General features: G+C 38.5%; 1 protein-coding gene across 1 annotated transcript in view; it reads right to left on the bottom strand.

Moving 5' to 3' along the window:
- Positions 1-337: 337 nt before the first annotated feature.
- The window catches only part of nfatc2a (nuclear factor of activated T cells 2a), a 48,217-nt gene continuing 31,522 nt past the window's right edge, over positions 338-17,032 (bottom strand). The window contains 1 exon segment of the mRNA XM_055166239.1: positions 338-3,112. Coding sequence (XP_055022214.1) covers positions 3,057-3,112 — 56 coding nt within the window. The 3' untranslated portion in view covers positions 338-3,056.

Below are 17,032 nucleotides of genomic sequence, written 5' to 3' on the forward strand. Positions count from 1 at the left end.
TTAGTGCATCATTCATTCAATTCAAACTCAGTTACTACTGCTGTAGCCACAGCTGCCCTGGGACAGACTGACAGATGCAAGGTTGCCACTCTGCCCCACTGACAACCACTGACCACCACTGCTACACATCACATTCACACTAGGCAAAGTGGGTGAAGTGTCTTGCCTACAGACACAATAACAGTTTCCACTAAAGCCCCTGGCGCTCTACTGTGACTCCTGGTGTTCTCAGCACTCTCTCATCCAAACACTAAGCAGGCCCGGCCCTGCTTAGCTTCTGAGATGTGATGAGACGCAGGTATAAAGTCTTAAGAAAAACAAATGACAAGTCCACATGTTCAGCTGATGGTTATTTATTGCTACTGTCAGAATACAAAAATAGCTTTAGAGCAAAGAGCAGAAGGTAGTACAAGTCTATAGGCACAGGGAATGATAACACATCAAAACTCTACAATATTTTATAACATAATGTCAAATAAAACACAACTGAACAAAATTAAATATTTAAGAGATGACAGTTTAAGATTTTCCTTATTGACAAAAATAAGACGACAATTCTCCTCTTTTAGTATGACAAATTGGAGCAGTAAAACAGGTTATTTACAAAAAGAATAAGACTACAGTTTAGATTTACATTCAAGACATAAGCGAGTGCACTGGCTCATAGAAAATGTCTCTTAAACAAAACAAAAAAAATCTTATTAGTTTTATAAATATTTAACTTTTTCCCTTTAAAAGGATGTAAAATGGCACTTATTTGGTTAAAATTCACTGAGATGAAGACAGGTGATTCTGACTTTCACCTTTATTTTGGTTGATGTCATTGTAATACTAGCTCTTACAATAGTTTCTGCACAAGTATCAGAATTTGGTCTTGACATCACATTTGTTTAAAGGGCTGATATTACACCATTTTCTGATCTATGTTATAACGTTTCCTGATCAAAAACATACCTGATTTTAAGTTTTGGAGATGTCGACTAATAATACAGGTAAGTTTTTGAGGAGGTAACAGAATTATAACATGATTTAAAGCTCACAATTTTGCGTAATGTAGGACCTTTAATCAAATTTGCTTAATTAAAAGGCCTATAGATTTGAAACATTATTAGAAATGATGGATTCTGAATTTCAGTCACAATTTCATCATAAATTTCAACACAGTTACATTTTTTTAGCATTGGAGATATTTATGGTTTGACTGGAATGTTCCACAGTATGGCATGCATGTATGAAGAAGCTGTTACAGGTCAGATCTGTGGAGAAGCGAGCCAACTTCCAATAAGAACGCATTATTTTTAGACTATTTTGATCATTAAAAACATCTGTAATTGAATGAATGTAAGATATAAAGCATACTGTGGAACTTTCTAGGCAAAGCAATAACATCTCCATGGAGACAAGCAGGTGCTGGAGCCCTTAAACCAGAAAAGCTGCATAGTGCTTCTTTAAATTTACAGGCCTTTAAAGTTACAAATCTGATGAGACAAATGATCTTCCACATTTGGAGATTTTTGTAATGTTAAAAGTTGAAACTATTGTCTAAAATCTGCACAATAAATGAAGTTATTCTCACAAATCCGATTAGAATAAGTTTTGGCTCATGTTCCCTTTACATTATAGACACTTTGGCACACCTCCTGAATAATACGCAATATAAAGGCTATTCAAATATATTCACTATTTACAAAACTTAACAAATTCAGAATAAAAAAACTTGAATTTTACCCCTGTTTTTTTCGAACAGTGCATAATCGAGTCACTAAAAGGCAGTGTGTTTCTGAACTGCATTTTGGAAATGAGATGATCCACATGAAATATTGATAAAAAATGAAATAAAATAAAAATAATAAAAAAAATCCCTTATCGTCCGTGTGGTAAGTTTGAAATAAATATCGGAACAGAAATGGCTGAAGCTATAGTCTGTATTTTTGGCACTGATGTTGTAATCCTAGTTACGGGTCCAACTGATCTGTTTTGTTAGAATAAGACCGATTTAGTCCTGGTTTAGGCCTAGTTTGGCATGGTTTTGTCCTGGTTCAGTCCTGGTTTAGTCCCTGGTTTGACCCAGTATAGACCTTGGTTTCGACCTGGTTCAGTTCTGCTTTCAGTACTGGTTTTATTTCTGGTTTAGACCTGTTTTTCTCCAGTCTTTATCTTGGTTTAGTCCTGGTTTAGTCTTGGTTCAGTCTTGGTTTAGATCTTGTATAATTCTTTTTTTTTTCCATACTGATTTTATTCCTGGTTTGGTTCAAGTCTAGTTTGGACATGATCATGACCCTGTCTATAACCTGTCTTATTCCTGGTTTACACCTGGTTCAGTCCTGGTTCAGTCTTGGTTTAGTCCTTGGTTTTGACCCAGTATAGACCTTTGTTTCGATCTGGTTCAGTTCTGCTTTCAGTACTGGCTTTATTTCTGGTTTAGACCTGTTTTTCTCCAGTCTATATCTTGGTTTAGTCCTGGTTTAGTCTTGGTTTAGATCTTGTGTAGTTCTTTTTTTTTTCCACACTGGTTTTATTCCTGGTTTGGTTTGACCCTGGTTTAGACCTCATTTAGTCCTGGTTTAGACCTGGTTCAGTCCTGGTTTGTAACTGATTTTGACCCAGTATAGACCTTTGTTTTGACCTGGTTCAGTTCTGCTTTCAGTGCTGGTTTTTCTCAAGTCTATATCTTGGTTTAGTCCTGGTTTAGTCCTGGTTTAGTCTTGGTTTAGATCTTGTATAGTTCTTTTTTTTCCCCATACTGGTTTTATTCCTGGTTTGGTTCGAGCCTAGTTTGGACCTAATCCCGACCCTGTCCATAACCTGTCTTAATCCTGGTTTAGACCTCATTAAATCCTGGTTTAGACCTGGTTTATACCTGGTTTAGATTTACAGAACTTGGAATGATTGGACCCATAATGTCCTTACACAAACATTTTTCCCTCAAAGGTCGAAGGCACTTTGGTGAATGTAAAGCTCTGGATTCTGTTTTGGTTTTATGCCAACTTGAAACTACGGAAGTGAGATGTTGAGTTGCCGTGGTGATGCGTCTGCGGGTTATGATGTCACTTCCTCTATGAGTGCCCTCTGGCGTGGACTCCGGTCAGGTCTTTTCTGATGATTTCATTCACTGTAAACAAAAGAAAAGAAAGAATAAAATGGTTAAATATACAGCAGCATTTTTTAAATTTAAAGATGTAAAAGCACAAAAAGAGTTAAATAAAGTTCATTTAACATTTATTTCCGTCTTAAATGTTGTATTAGTAAATCAATATCCACTGCAGAGATAATAAGGGCCACTAGGAGGAGCCCCATAGCTCTCTGTAACTCCTGTGCACTTCTCTGTCTGAACCCCAGTCTCACTCTTTCCCTCTTCCCTCTTTCTGTTTCTCTGCCTCCCCTCTCTCTCTCTTTCCCTCTCTGTTTGCATCACCTCTCTCTTTCCCTCTTCCCTCATTCTCCTCACTCCCACTCTGTCTTTCCTTCTCTTTCCTCTTCTCACTCTCTCTCCCTCTTCCCTCTCTCTTGTCCCTCATTCTCTTCACGCTCTTCCATCTCTCTCTTTCCTCTTTCTCCGCACTACACTCTTCCCTCTCTGTCTTTCTCTCTCTTCCCTCTTCACACTCTCTCTTTCCTCTATTTATACCTCTCTCTCCCTCTTTCTCTCTCTAGGTTTGCTCCCGCTCTCTTTCCCTTTCTCCTCACTCTCTCTCATCCCTCTCTCTGTCTTTCCTTTCTCCTTCCCCCTCTCTTCCTCTTCCCTCTCTCTCTTCTCTCATTCTCTTCACTCTCTTCCCTCTCTCTCTTTCCACTTTCTCCCCACTCCTGTTTCCCCCTTTCTCCTCACACTCTCTCTCCCGGCCCCCTTGTTCTCTCTCTCCCTCTTCCCTCTCTCCCCTCATTCTCATCCCTCTCTTCCCTCTTCCTCCCCTCTCAACCCTCTTTCTCCTCACTCGCTCCCTCTCCCGCTCTTCCCCCTTTCTTCCCTCTTTCTCCTCACTCTCTCTCTCCCTTCCTCTCTGTTTTTCTCTCTCTCTCCTCTTCTCACTCTCTTACCCCTCGCTCTCTTCCCTCATTCTCTTCTCTCTCTCTCTTTCCTCTTTCTCCCCACTCCTTTTCCCCCCTTTCTCCTCACACTCTCTCTCACTCTCCCCAGTTCGCTCTCTCCCTCTTCCCTCATTCTCATCCCTCTCTCTTCCCTCTTTCTCCTCTCTATCTCTCCACCGCTTCCTCCTCTCTCTTCCCTCTTTCTCCTCTTTCCTCTTCTCACCCCCTCTCTCTCACCCTCTTCCCTCTCTTTCCTCATTCTCATCCCTCTCTTCCCTCTTTCCCCTCACTCTCCCTCTTCCTTAGTTCTCTCTCTTCCCTCTCTGTCTCTCTGTTTCTCCCTCGTTCCCTCCGTGAACATGTGAGCGAACGCTGTTTCACACTAATTCCACTGCGCCTCGGGGATCTCATTATGTGCCCATGAGTAATGCGAGTATTTCGGAGCAGGCCAAAAAAGCTCTCTGCCTCCAGCCATGCCATTATCCGCCATATTACTGCTGTGTGTGAGTTTCCACGGCAACAGTACACATGGTAAAAAGAGACAATAAAATGTACTGTAATGTAAAGCAAAATTGTATTAGCTGTTCCGTATTTTAGTAAAACAGATTGGGCAACACTTTATAATGACTAAACCAAATTAACAAATATGAACAAAGACTTCATTCATACTCAACAAACAGTTAGTTAAATAAATAGTTAAATAGAACCCAAACAAGTCATTACCAAGCCTGAATCTTTCTTAAAGGTGCATTGTGTAACTTTTCTGGTGGAGGCTCCGCTACCTGCTGGTCTTCAAAATAAGTACAGTATTTTATTGTTTTGTCCGAATGTTCCATAACACTCAGCTTTTCTATCTTCACAGAGACAAGAATGCCACCAGGCCCAGTTATATCATGTCAGATCTGTGAAGAGGCAAGCCCACCCTTTTTTGAGCAATTTAAAAAAAAAAAAAAAAAAAAAGAAAGAAAACGGTCATAACATGCAGTAGTGTAACCTCAACCCGAAAAGCTGCACAGTGCATCTTTAATAAACTATTAATAAACTGTTCATGATGAATTAAGTCTCTGTTCATGTTTTATTACGTCTGACTATGATTATGAAGTATATTTTAAAACAATAAGCCGATAGTTTGCAGGGCTGTGGTCGACTAAAGGAATTCTTGTTGGACTAAACAGGATACCCCCAGGTTTGACTAGCCCAAATGTAAGACTTTTTAAAGACCTTTTTAAGCTCACTTAAATGAAAATTAAGACAAACATCGCACCCATTATGCGGGCAAAAAACACCAGATCCAATTCTAATAATGAGGAACCAACTACTATATCTAGAATCTAAGAGCCACTGTGAATTAAACCTGCACTTCCCCATGAACCATCCAGCGTCTTCCTCCACTCTACTGATTGTTTGCTCATTCCCGTCAGGGCCAGAAACCAGAATATTTCTTGTGCATACTCCAAATTAGACGTTCATTCACATTACATGATTTCATGTTGTTGTTTTTTTTCCTCCCTCCATTTAACATCACAGTGCAGCCCAGTTGAGTATACAAAAAATAGGCTAATGAAATTTAAGATGTTTGTGAAAAAAATAAGACTTGGACAACATAATTTAAGACTTTTTAAGGCCTTAATTTAGGAACATGAAATTTAAGACATTTTTAAGACTTTTAAGACCCTGCGGCTACCCTGCTAAAGACATGTGCTGCCAGCCGAATGGTCAGGCGTGGAAAAAGCTCTCAAAACTATCATCTCTGTGTATCCGACCCAAACTGCTCTCACAAGACTACACCTGCAAGGGGAGTTCATGCAAAACAACAAGGAAACAATATGTAGATATGTGAATCATAGTTTAATCTGCCTTGTTACGTAAATGCCAAAAAATGCCAGATCTTCAGCTCACTTGCTCACTCACTAACAGCTCCTTTCTGCTCTTGTCCCACAAAAATCGTTATAACCAAAATGAAATGATAATACGACTACTGCAAATTTTGGTCGACTAAAGGCCACCACACACTACAGGATTTTTCGATCGTAAATGATTTTTAAACTTGCGACAAAAAGTGCACACCACAGACACAAGGAGATTCTTATGAGACTTAAAATCTTCAATCACAAAGACTGCAGAGGGATACAGCTGTGGACCACTGGATATAAAGTTGTGAGCATGATCACATCGGCCGTTTCCTGTCTACACTAAAACCAGACTCTTAAGTGCTCAAAATATCAGAGCTCTAGTTTAGATACAAGTCAAACTGTGTTATTATTATTTGTGAAATGTGGTGCAATACTTCAGAAACAAAAACAAAGCATAAAAGATTGGCGATAAAGTCCACAGGAAGTAGAGTCACTATCATTAAGCTGCAACTTCATCTCGATCCGTGCACTGTGTGGATTTTAACAGATAAATATGAGGAACTACTTTAGTCTTTTTACTTTCAAAGAACGCCTCAAACTGGACTGGGGGTCATTATTTGTGGAGGACATATCCCGAGTTTGTAGCTTGTGTCTCTATGTCCATCACTCTGTCTGCCCCTGTGCCTGACACTGTTTTATTGGCTGTTACCGTAGCGTTTCTGATCTGACAGAGCAGCTCAGAGTCACTCTGACACCACACACATGAGGAGCGCAGCGGCTTCAAAATCGCACTCGAAGACACAAAGTCGTGTCACAACTCCCCGAATTCAGGGACAAGCAAATCGGAGCCAAAATCGGGGAAATTCTTCTGTAATGTGTGGTAGCTTTAACACTATACAGCAACAACGGACTATACAGCTCTAACAGTACTATTTGTTTGCTTACTCCAATGCTATACGAACAGAACATTCTGAATTCATAAATGACAGTGTGCAGGGATGTTAAAATAAGTACAAAATGATAGTAGCTGAATGTGTATGACGTTGGTCATGCCAGCAAAATGAAAGAAAACATCACTCATTTTTATAAACAATATCACCTTCCACCTAAATCTTTTAGTAGTTATAGTTTGCGGTGAAATCATGCTGACCATTTTCAGGAGCCTGTGATCAATACAAGTGTTCATGGTCGTGTTTAAGAGGAGTTTGATTTTCTACAAAAAGATGAGTGACTAACTGAAAAACTGTTGGTTAATAACATGTGAGAGACTTTTTAGCAGCACAAATCAGCTCAACTGTCGCATCTCCACCTAAGTCAGCTCTTTCTGGTCATATTGTGTTCTTATATTAAAGTCTAACAAAACCTCAGACAGAACAGTGCTCACAGTTAGCATCCCACCCTCAGGGAATATTGATGACATCAGCAGCATCAGTGGTTTGAGTAATTTAATATTAAAATAAAATGTTATGAGGCTTTTGATAGAAAAATATGACAACATTCGCAGTTATTTCCCTCATGAAAACGCTCTTTCTGATGATGTAATAGTGAAAGACGTCATAGCCCTGAGCAGCCCTGAGTCCTGCTGCTTTAATGGTGAGTCTGCTGCTGCTGCTGTAATGACCCACAACTGTGGAAGTGACCACATGTTACGAGGAAAAGTCTTCAGTATTTACACACACATCTATTCTCCTTATTCTGAAAGTTGCCACATGCACCACCATTACCATTACAGTTGTATTATTGTGCATAGGGCTGCCCATTTCAGCAGCAAATAAGTTTTACACAGAATACAAAACTGTTTTCAGGCCACCCAGAGAAATGGAGCATTATGAACAGTGAACATTTACACAAAGCAGCCTACTTAAAATCATATTTAAGTTGCAACTCTCAAATTCTCACAAATTCTCCATTGAATTGAATATCTCTCCAGAAATGTTACATAGTTCACCTTTAATAAACAGCTCGCTCTTTCACTCTCACAACCAGGTGGGTTAAGTGTCTTGCTGAAGGATACAATAACAGTATGCATTGACCTTCACTCTACCAATGGAGCTACTGGTGTCCAAATACTGAGGTTTTCTGAGTAGGAAACGGGGCGAGCGACCTTGGACTAAACAGGCCTCGTGTCTCTCTCTCTGTGATCACTTACAGATGTGAAAGTCCAGCCAACGTTCTGCACACGTCACACTCCGACTCCTGTTTATTTTACAGCCAAGGAATTCCCTCTGACACCCACTGCCTTAAAGGGGACAGATTATGCTTTATGCTGGGCTTTTATACACGCAGACACTTTTGCTTTCAATTTGTATCAATAAAATATTAAAATAATATTTATGTAAGGAACACATGCTCTTATAGACCACTCTCTCGCATGAGCCATATGTCTTTGTTACCAGTAGAGGGCATCACACACTTAGTCCAAGCATTTTTTGACAACAAGTATTCTCACTATAATTGTAAGTTCACTAACTCATGAAAATCCATCTGACCTGACTCCTGCTGTTGTGATTGGGCCCAGATACCAGTGGTACAAACCAATCACAGAGCAGCATTACTGTGTGGGCGGAGCCAAACGTGAAGCTCCCAAACAAACTCAAATGCACTTCCGCTTTTTTTTTTTTTAGCAAAAAGACACTTTTAGTTTATGAAAAACATGCAGAACACCTGCACTGGTAGAGGGAAAGATTATTTGTGCTTCTTTGGTTTCTCTGATTTTATGAATTTGTTCCAAAGTTGCGACCAATCAGAGTCAAATATTCGTCAGTTTAGATGTTCTGCCTTTCCTGATTGATAAATATAGAGCTCCATTCAGAGATGTGGTGCAATCTGAAAAACATCACTTTTACACAAGCGCAAAATAGTTTTCAGTTTCATGCCTTATTCATTCATTCCATCCCTCACACACCGCACACTCCGATCACTCACACACCACATTTAAACATAGGCAAGGAAGTGTCTTGCCCAAGGACACAACAACAACCACTGAACCACTGCTGCCCAAACAGCCTCCCAAAATGAACAGGCTTTAGTTAATGTGTGTCCACCGAGCTGCAGGTCTGTGCTCTATCTCCTCCACCTGCTCCACTGCCCCAAGTCTTATTCCACTGAATCCTCTCGATCTGCTCTGAGTCTGAGTTCAACCACACGAAAACACATCTGCTCAACAATGACAGGGATGGAACTTTGTAAAGATATCAGTGCAGGTTCATTAGAATACATTGTAAGGACTGTACAGAAAGTGTTTCTTGCGATGTTATGGGGAGGCTCAAAATGCTCTGTTCTGAAATGTGCAATTTTACTAAGTTTGACTTTTGCACTTATGTAATAGAGATGTAGTAGAGATGTGAAGATTGATAATTGAAGACATCATTATGATGTCTGGGTCATAAAATTGTAATTGCTTATCATTCAGAAAGTTTAATTTCATAAAATTGGTAAAGTATTAAACAACATTCATGTAAGAAAATTACAGGTTTCACTGTTCGTCTGTTAGGTCACTAATTGTGAATATTTGTTAATGGTGCACAGTAGGGGTGTGCAAAAATATTGAAATATCGATATATCGTATCATTTAATTTGTATTGATATTTTGCCAGGAGTATTTTTAGAAATATTTTACTAAATTATTTTGTGTAAAAGCTACAGTTGTGTTGACATTTTCACTGTTCTGAGTAAAACTGCTGTTTTTCATTTTTAACTTTGCACAAACTCAGTGGACTTACAAGTTTTTTGCATCACAGCCATGATTTAGCTTTTGTATTTGTATTGAATCGATTTGATATATCCAATCCAATCCAAATCCAACTTTATTTGTATAGCACATTTTATAAACAAGACAGTTTCCGAAGTGCTTTACATAGCAATGTTAGACATTATACTTTTAAAAAAATCTGCAGAATTATGTTCCAGCCATGAGGAAACTAATAGAATCAATAAATAAAATAATAATAATAAAAACAATGAACAAAAATATATATATCTCATTGAATCATATTGAATCAAAAGTGCACTGTATCTAAAAATGTATCATATCATGGCCTATGTATCGAGGTATGTGTCGTACCAGCAACTTATTAAGACCTAGTGCACAATGTAACTTTTCAAGTGATGAGTCCTCCACCTGCTTGTCTCCATGGAGATATCATTCTTTTGCCTTGAATCTTTAACAGTTCGCCAACTTCTCCATCTTGTTCAATGCCATCTTGTGATATTATGGACCTTTCCAGAAAACAAAATCTTACTGATTATGTAGTTCAAGAAATTCAAGGCAAATACATCTCCATGGAGACAAGCAGGTGGCATCAACAGTCCATCAGAAAAGTTACAGTGTTTAAAATGTCCACAATAATGACATAGGACTTGATATCTTGGCATTACATCACTTTAACAGCTTTATCTTGTTTATTGCACTATTGTTCATTAACCCTGTGTGTCTTATCGGTGAGGTAACAATGCACTTATTCACCTATGCCTCCTACGTAACACTTTACAACCCCAAAACCGGGACTTCCCATAGTTCAAAGCATTCAGCACTCTTCTGTAGGTGTGAGGATTAAGGTAAAACTCCCCATGTTTATGAAGACGAAAGATTGAAAACTCTAATCTCGAAAAACAAAAGTGTGTCTCAATTCAAAGTAATTTCACTATTACTCATTGCCGTGAAAACAGAGGGCGGTGCCACATCCTGGTCCCTCCGCTCTGTTGTGGTCTAAATCTGTTACATACAAACAATCTTTATGATACATTTTTATAGCTGAGAATCCTTTCTTAGCTTAGCATTTAGCTTTCAGTTTCCCCCACAGTGAAGAGGTGTTGCTAACGTTAACCAAACCCCTCATTTCCCATGTCAAACTCCAGTTTCTTTTAAAGGTCTGTTGTGTAACTTTTCTAGTGGGGGGTTTGGGTTGCCATCAGACTGTCTCCATTACACTGAGACAAGGATTTGACCCACTCGACTAAGTTGCAAGTGCAAATGTTTTTCAAGGTGTTACGAGCGATAAAAACACCATTAATTTCATAAATGCAAGAGTGATAAGCGTAATGCCATACTGTGTAACATCCCAAGCAAAGCACAATCATCACCGTGGACACAACAATAGCTTACAACAATTCAGGTTGATGGGGAAAACAGGAATACACAGAGGACACCAACTCAGACACAGAGAGAACATGCAAACTCCACATACAAATACTCCACACTCGACCAGGTCTAAACCAGGACTAAACTAAAACTAAACCAGGACTACATCAGGTCTAAACCAGAAGTAAAACAGGACTATCACAATTTTTTTGACTAATCAGATCTTTGCCGACAGTAAAGAGGGGCATAAATTGTCATTTGTTTAGCCAAATACATAAAACCATGTTTGCGAATGACAGTAAAGCAAAAAAATGCAGTGTCAGAAGTCCCTTAAATTATGACTGACATGAGAATCCAAAATGTTACATGCACTTTTTATAATTTTACTTACTGAACATCCCAACCTGGAGTGTCCCAGTTTTGAATTTTGAAAATCTGGTCACCCTAACTTAGCCTGATTCATCAGTCGGTTTCACTTCGCGGAGACCGTCTGACCTCGCAGCATTAGGATTTGTTCGCTTGACGATAGGCGAGTACTTTTTTATTTAACCAATAGCTGCTATTAGGTCGTGACATATGTAATGTTCCAGATCCCTTAGGAAGAAGGGCAATAACGTCTTTCCCCTTGATAAAATTCACCAAACATTCTCTTTGTTCCAGCTTTAAATCCTCGATCTCGGGAATCGTTGCCAACACAGAATGTCTGTCTTCGTCTACATCCACCTCGACCGCTTTGTTTACTGTTGTGCTGTACCACAAAAGAGACCCAGACAGGCGCTTGAGTTTGACGTCATGGCTTCACAGCTCTTTGCTGATTGGTTGGTGCGTGGTCTACAACCTCCCGGGTTTTTGCAAACCGTCTAATGTATTCTGATTCCTGACCTACTCGCTGGAGAAAAATTTTATTGAGCAGAGGTACTAGGTGGTGACAGCTTGGTTAACCCTAACTGTACAGCAATAAGTAAAACTGGAATCAAAACTGGATAGACTGGACATACATCATAAAATGTAACAATGTAACCTTTCCTGTATAATTTTTTAATGGTCTTGAAATGGAACTACTATGAGATCACATGGAAATATTAAATAAGCATTATGAGTTTTAAAAATGGTAATTGTTTTAAAATATGAATCAAGACCTTTACTTAGTTGCCGGGCATACCCACTCCCTCTGTCGTGCCTCAAACCAGAACCAAACATAATCGTCCAATCAGACTTGTTTATTTCAGTGATGCATGTGAACCGAAGGAGCTCATTGGTCACGCATCATTTACAAACAAAATAACACCACTCTCACCTCAGATTACCAGAATTTTTTCCTCATAAGCAACCATACTGCATTCGTTTTGATATGGACAGACCGTGCCATGTCCCTGATTGGCTGATCCAAATGTCAATCATGCACATCTGTAAACCTGGAGATTCACCAATGACCAGACTCACATCTTTGTAAACTGTGTATTCTGGATCCCATGGAAATTTGGTAGCAATATTGAGTTTGAAATGATATCGTCATGACAACCCTATACTTATTACTGATCTTACATTACATTACTAAAACTGGAGCAGAAACACTCGGAATGGCCTTACAAAGAGAATATCCAAGAGCGGCACTTAAATTTAAATCTAAGCTAATGTGATTTTCAAGACTTGTTTACGTGTTATTTTTGCCAAAGGCTCAGAGACGCATTTGATGTTGGCTGAGTTGAGGTCCATGTCTGCTGCGCTCCTGTCCATTCATACACTCTAACACTGTTTCTGTTTACTGCAGGGAAACCCAAAGCTCCGGCCAAAACACACAAATTCCAACTTTTTTTTTCCTCTCGGCTTTTTTCGCTGTTTCAACTTTTCCATTGACACAAACACATGCACCGGCCCCTTCCTTTTCCTCTGCTCTCCTCCCAAATACTGCACTGTAAAACACAAATATGACTACAGGAGATCTAATCACTAAAGGCGCACTGGGTAACCTTTCTGGTGGATGGGTCACAACTGAATGTTTCCATGGAGATGATATTGACTTGGAATGTTTAAAAGTATGGCATTAAACTTATCTATCTTGTATTTCTATAATTACAGATGCATATATTATATTAATACCTTGAAAAACATGTTGGGCTCTCCTCAGTTTAATGACACACTATAGAACTCCACCATAAAAGTGACATAGTACAACTTTAATGTCATCTGGCCAGTGACTCAATAAGTAAGAGGTGAAGACAATTGAACTAAATGCAATTTTAAAAACAATTGCTAGTTTGATTTGCATTTCAAAGAGCCAAAACAAACGAAATGGTACACAATATATAATTTAACTCAACTCCAAGATGAGCTTTTTTTTTTTTTTTTTAAAACACAATAAGACCCCCAATGGAGACGCAATATTTCTGTATTTACTTTAGCGGTGAAGCAAGTTAATAGATTAATCGCAACTAAACACTAATTGAAATAGCTGGCAAATCATTTAGTAATTGATAAATCGTTTTCCTGACTATACACAGACTCCAAACATGCTGTGTGCTCACAGAAGAGGTTTTGTTATAATTTTGTGGTAAATACTGTATATTATATTAAGACGTTCTCTGGTGGCATCTCTTTAGGTTCATCTTGGTCCAGTTTAATAAAAATCTCACTCATATGCCTTTCGTAATCTAAACAACTAATCGATTAATCAATTAAATTCAGTCTTTATTAAGAACACATACTATCTGGTTCATAGTAAGCAAGTATATAAAAACCAGAAGAATAAAAAATAAAATATACAATACATGTTATAATATATACAGACAAGACTGCCAATGTCTCCACAGCTTAGAGGTGAATCTGACAGAGCTCCTCACAGGACACAATAGAGCAGGCATGCCAAACTCAGGCCCAGGGGCCAAATTTGGCCCATGATATAATTATATTTGGTCCGTGAGATCATATCAAATATGTATTAGAGCTGGCCCACTGGTTACAGATAGACTATAGAGACATTATTTATTTAATATTTATTTATTTAAAATGTTATTATTTTATATGATGCTTGTTTTGATTCAATGTTTTAAGCTAAACTATTATTAAACATTTATTTTATTTATAAGAAAAGGTTTAACATTACATATCTCAAAAGAAGAGAAAACATGTAGATGTTGTTGAAATTTTCAATAAATATTTAGTTTGGCCCATGACTTTGTCCCAGTTTTTTTGATCCTCTGTGAATTTGAGTTTGACACCCCTGCACTAGAGTAATTCAGTAGTAGTATCAAAAGTAATTGCCAGATTAATTGATAACCAGAATAATCGTTAGTTGCTGTACTAGTTTGCTTACAGCATCTACTGAAATTGTAGTTGCTCAAAAATCAACTTGCAAACAATTAGGATGCTCTGAGCGCATAAGTTAAGTAAGGTATAACTCTGGATCACTGCGAACCGTTTACAAAGATACAAGTTTTGTTTTTCACATTTTAAAGAGGTGAAAATCATATACAGTGCCTGTAAGACTGAATATGAACTAAACTAAAACAAGGGGTGGCATTTTTTACAGTGCATGGCTTCTTACAGGGATCACAGTGCTTTCTGGAGCGGAGCAGCTGCGAAGAGGCTTTTCGGTTGCCAGATACAGTACACTGGCAGGATTCTGTGGTCGGAAAAAAGCCTTATCCTCTGGTGGGTTCCCTTGGAGAAGTGAGGGGCTAAGGCCAAGGAGCAACCCAGCCAAGCATAACAAACCCAGGCTTCCCCGCGCACACGCAGCCAGCCTCTAAAGCTCCGGACAATGGTCACCATGGAGACTGTTTTTCACTTCACAACACGTCAACATGTCCGCCGCCCGGGACAGTGACAGTTTTGCTCTCGCATTTTCAAACTAATTTCCTAAACAAATAAACAGGACAGGTAACTTTAAAGGAGACGCTGCACTACAGCTGCTTTGTTGTGAAAATAGCTGAAATCATAATTATTTAAAAGCATGATTTTTTGAAACTATATTTATTTTATTATTACTATTAAAGGTAACCTAGAGAGGAAGCTTTTGGACATCTAAATTGTCCTTCTTCAATTCTTATTTAAATTGCCATTCCTTCTTCCATGTGTTTAACCAAAATGTGTCTTGCCGCATTGAATGAGCTTAAAATAAATTTGATATGTATTGTCTGAATCTAAGTATAAATAATTTTATTGGCAAATAATCATTCATACCGTACTGTATACAACTGTACAACAACTCATCTTTATGTAACGGATAACCCTATGTCCTGTCAATCATCATATCATTATTTTTCTATTTTATTTTGACTTGTACATATACATTTCTATAATTATGTCTTATTTCACCCGTCTCTTGCTCTTTTTTACTTCTTATTTAGAATTTATTATTACAATTGATATGTTTTATTACTCTTTGTTATTATATTATATTATTGTGTGTGAGCAACTGTGTCCAAATAATTTCCTTGTGGATCAATAATGTCTAAGTCTAAATCTAAGCCTAAGTGTTTGTTAGCATGCTAGTTGATAGATTTACTGTCATGACAAAACTTTGCACTGGTCTCGAAGTTGTTAAAAGAGCTTCTAAAGTCATCATGGTAAATAATTAAGATGCTCTGAATGCATAAGGTAGGTGACCTTTGGACCACTGCAAACTGTTTCAAATGTTAAAAATGAGTTCTGTTTTTCACATTTAAAAATGTAATTGAAATAACTGATGTAACTGCACTATGTAACATTTCTGGTGTAGCTGTCACCCCTGCTACTTTCCATAGAGAAGTTATTGCTTCATTATTTCAGTGTACCACAGTATGGCATTAAATGTGTATATCAGTAGAGACAAAGAGGTCACACCACAGGTTAGATCTGTGAACATGCATTCTCAAAGCGAGACTGCATGTCATAGTGAGAATGCTTGTTTAGGGGATTACGTTTATTTCAGAGCAATAAAAACACCTGCAAAAAATGTGCCTGCTTTAGCTAAGATTAATGCGATGCCATGAAATAATCCAGGCCAGTAATAACATCTCTATGGAAACAAGAAGATGGGGGACTGCTGCCAGAAGCTACATACTTCACCTTTAAGATACAAACACATGAAATACCAACGCAAAGATGTTATGATGATGATAACATCCTATAGCATCCTAAGTGTTAAGACAATATGAGTTTGACACTTGAGTGATTCGCCCTTACATTTTGTTGATATAGTTTTGCTTCCCTTTGCCTTCAGAGAGCAGAGGACAGGGCGGCAGCTGGAAGTGACCCCACATCAATACTACTGCGAGCTAACAGGTCGACAGCACCAGTATAAACACATGAGTCAGAATCCTATGTTATTTCCCATTTGAGTGGAACATAGCTGCACCCAATACGGACGGGATTGTTTGAACAGAGCTAGATCGCGACGCCATATTGAAAAGCAAATATGTGTGAAGGAGATGGAGGAGATAGAGTAAATATCCTTGAATTGTTCTTATGAAAAGCAGTGGTGCCCTGTCTTATCATCAGTTACAGCCAATGACAATGGACATGACCGGACCACATTAAGAATGCCTGATCTCATCTGATCTCTGAAGTTACGCAGGGTCAGGTCTGGGCAGCACTTGGATGGGAGACGTTGGGAATGCAACAGTGAGGTAGCAAACTGGTGTTACTATGTCCTTGTGCAAGACACTTTACCCACCTTGTCTAGTGTGAGTCAGTTTATGGCTATAGGGGGTGATGGTGCAGAATGACAGCCTCAGTTCTGTCAGTCTGCCCCAGGGCAGCTGTGGCTACAGTTGTAGTTTACCACCACAGAGTATGGAGTGAATGAAACAACGTCATTACTACTGTCATGACTAGGGATGTGCAAAAAAAATCTAAATATCAATATATTGTGTCGTTTAATTTGATGATACAGTATCAATATCGGGGGCTGCTGTACTGATATATCGCCAAGAGTATTTTTTGGTATATTTTACTAAATTATTTTGTTACAGCGCTACAGTTTTGTTGCTTGTTTAGTGGAAGGAAACTTGTCTATGCAAAACATTTGACATTTTCACTGTTTTGATGATTAAAATGTTTGTGTTTCATATGAAGTTTGCACAAGAAG

This window comes from Boleophthalmus pectinirostris, unplaced genomic scaffold (assembly GCF_026225935.1).
Source record: "Boleophthalmus pectinirostris isolate CB_2022bp ecotype Guang Dong unplaced genomic scaffold, ASM2622593v1 HiC_scaffold_8, whole genome shotgun sequence".
In the NCBI taxonomy this organism is placed as follows: domain Eukaryota; kingdom Metazoa; phylum Chordata; class Actinopteri; order Gobiiformes; family Gobiidae; genus Boleophthalmus; species Boleophthalmus pectinirostris.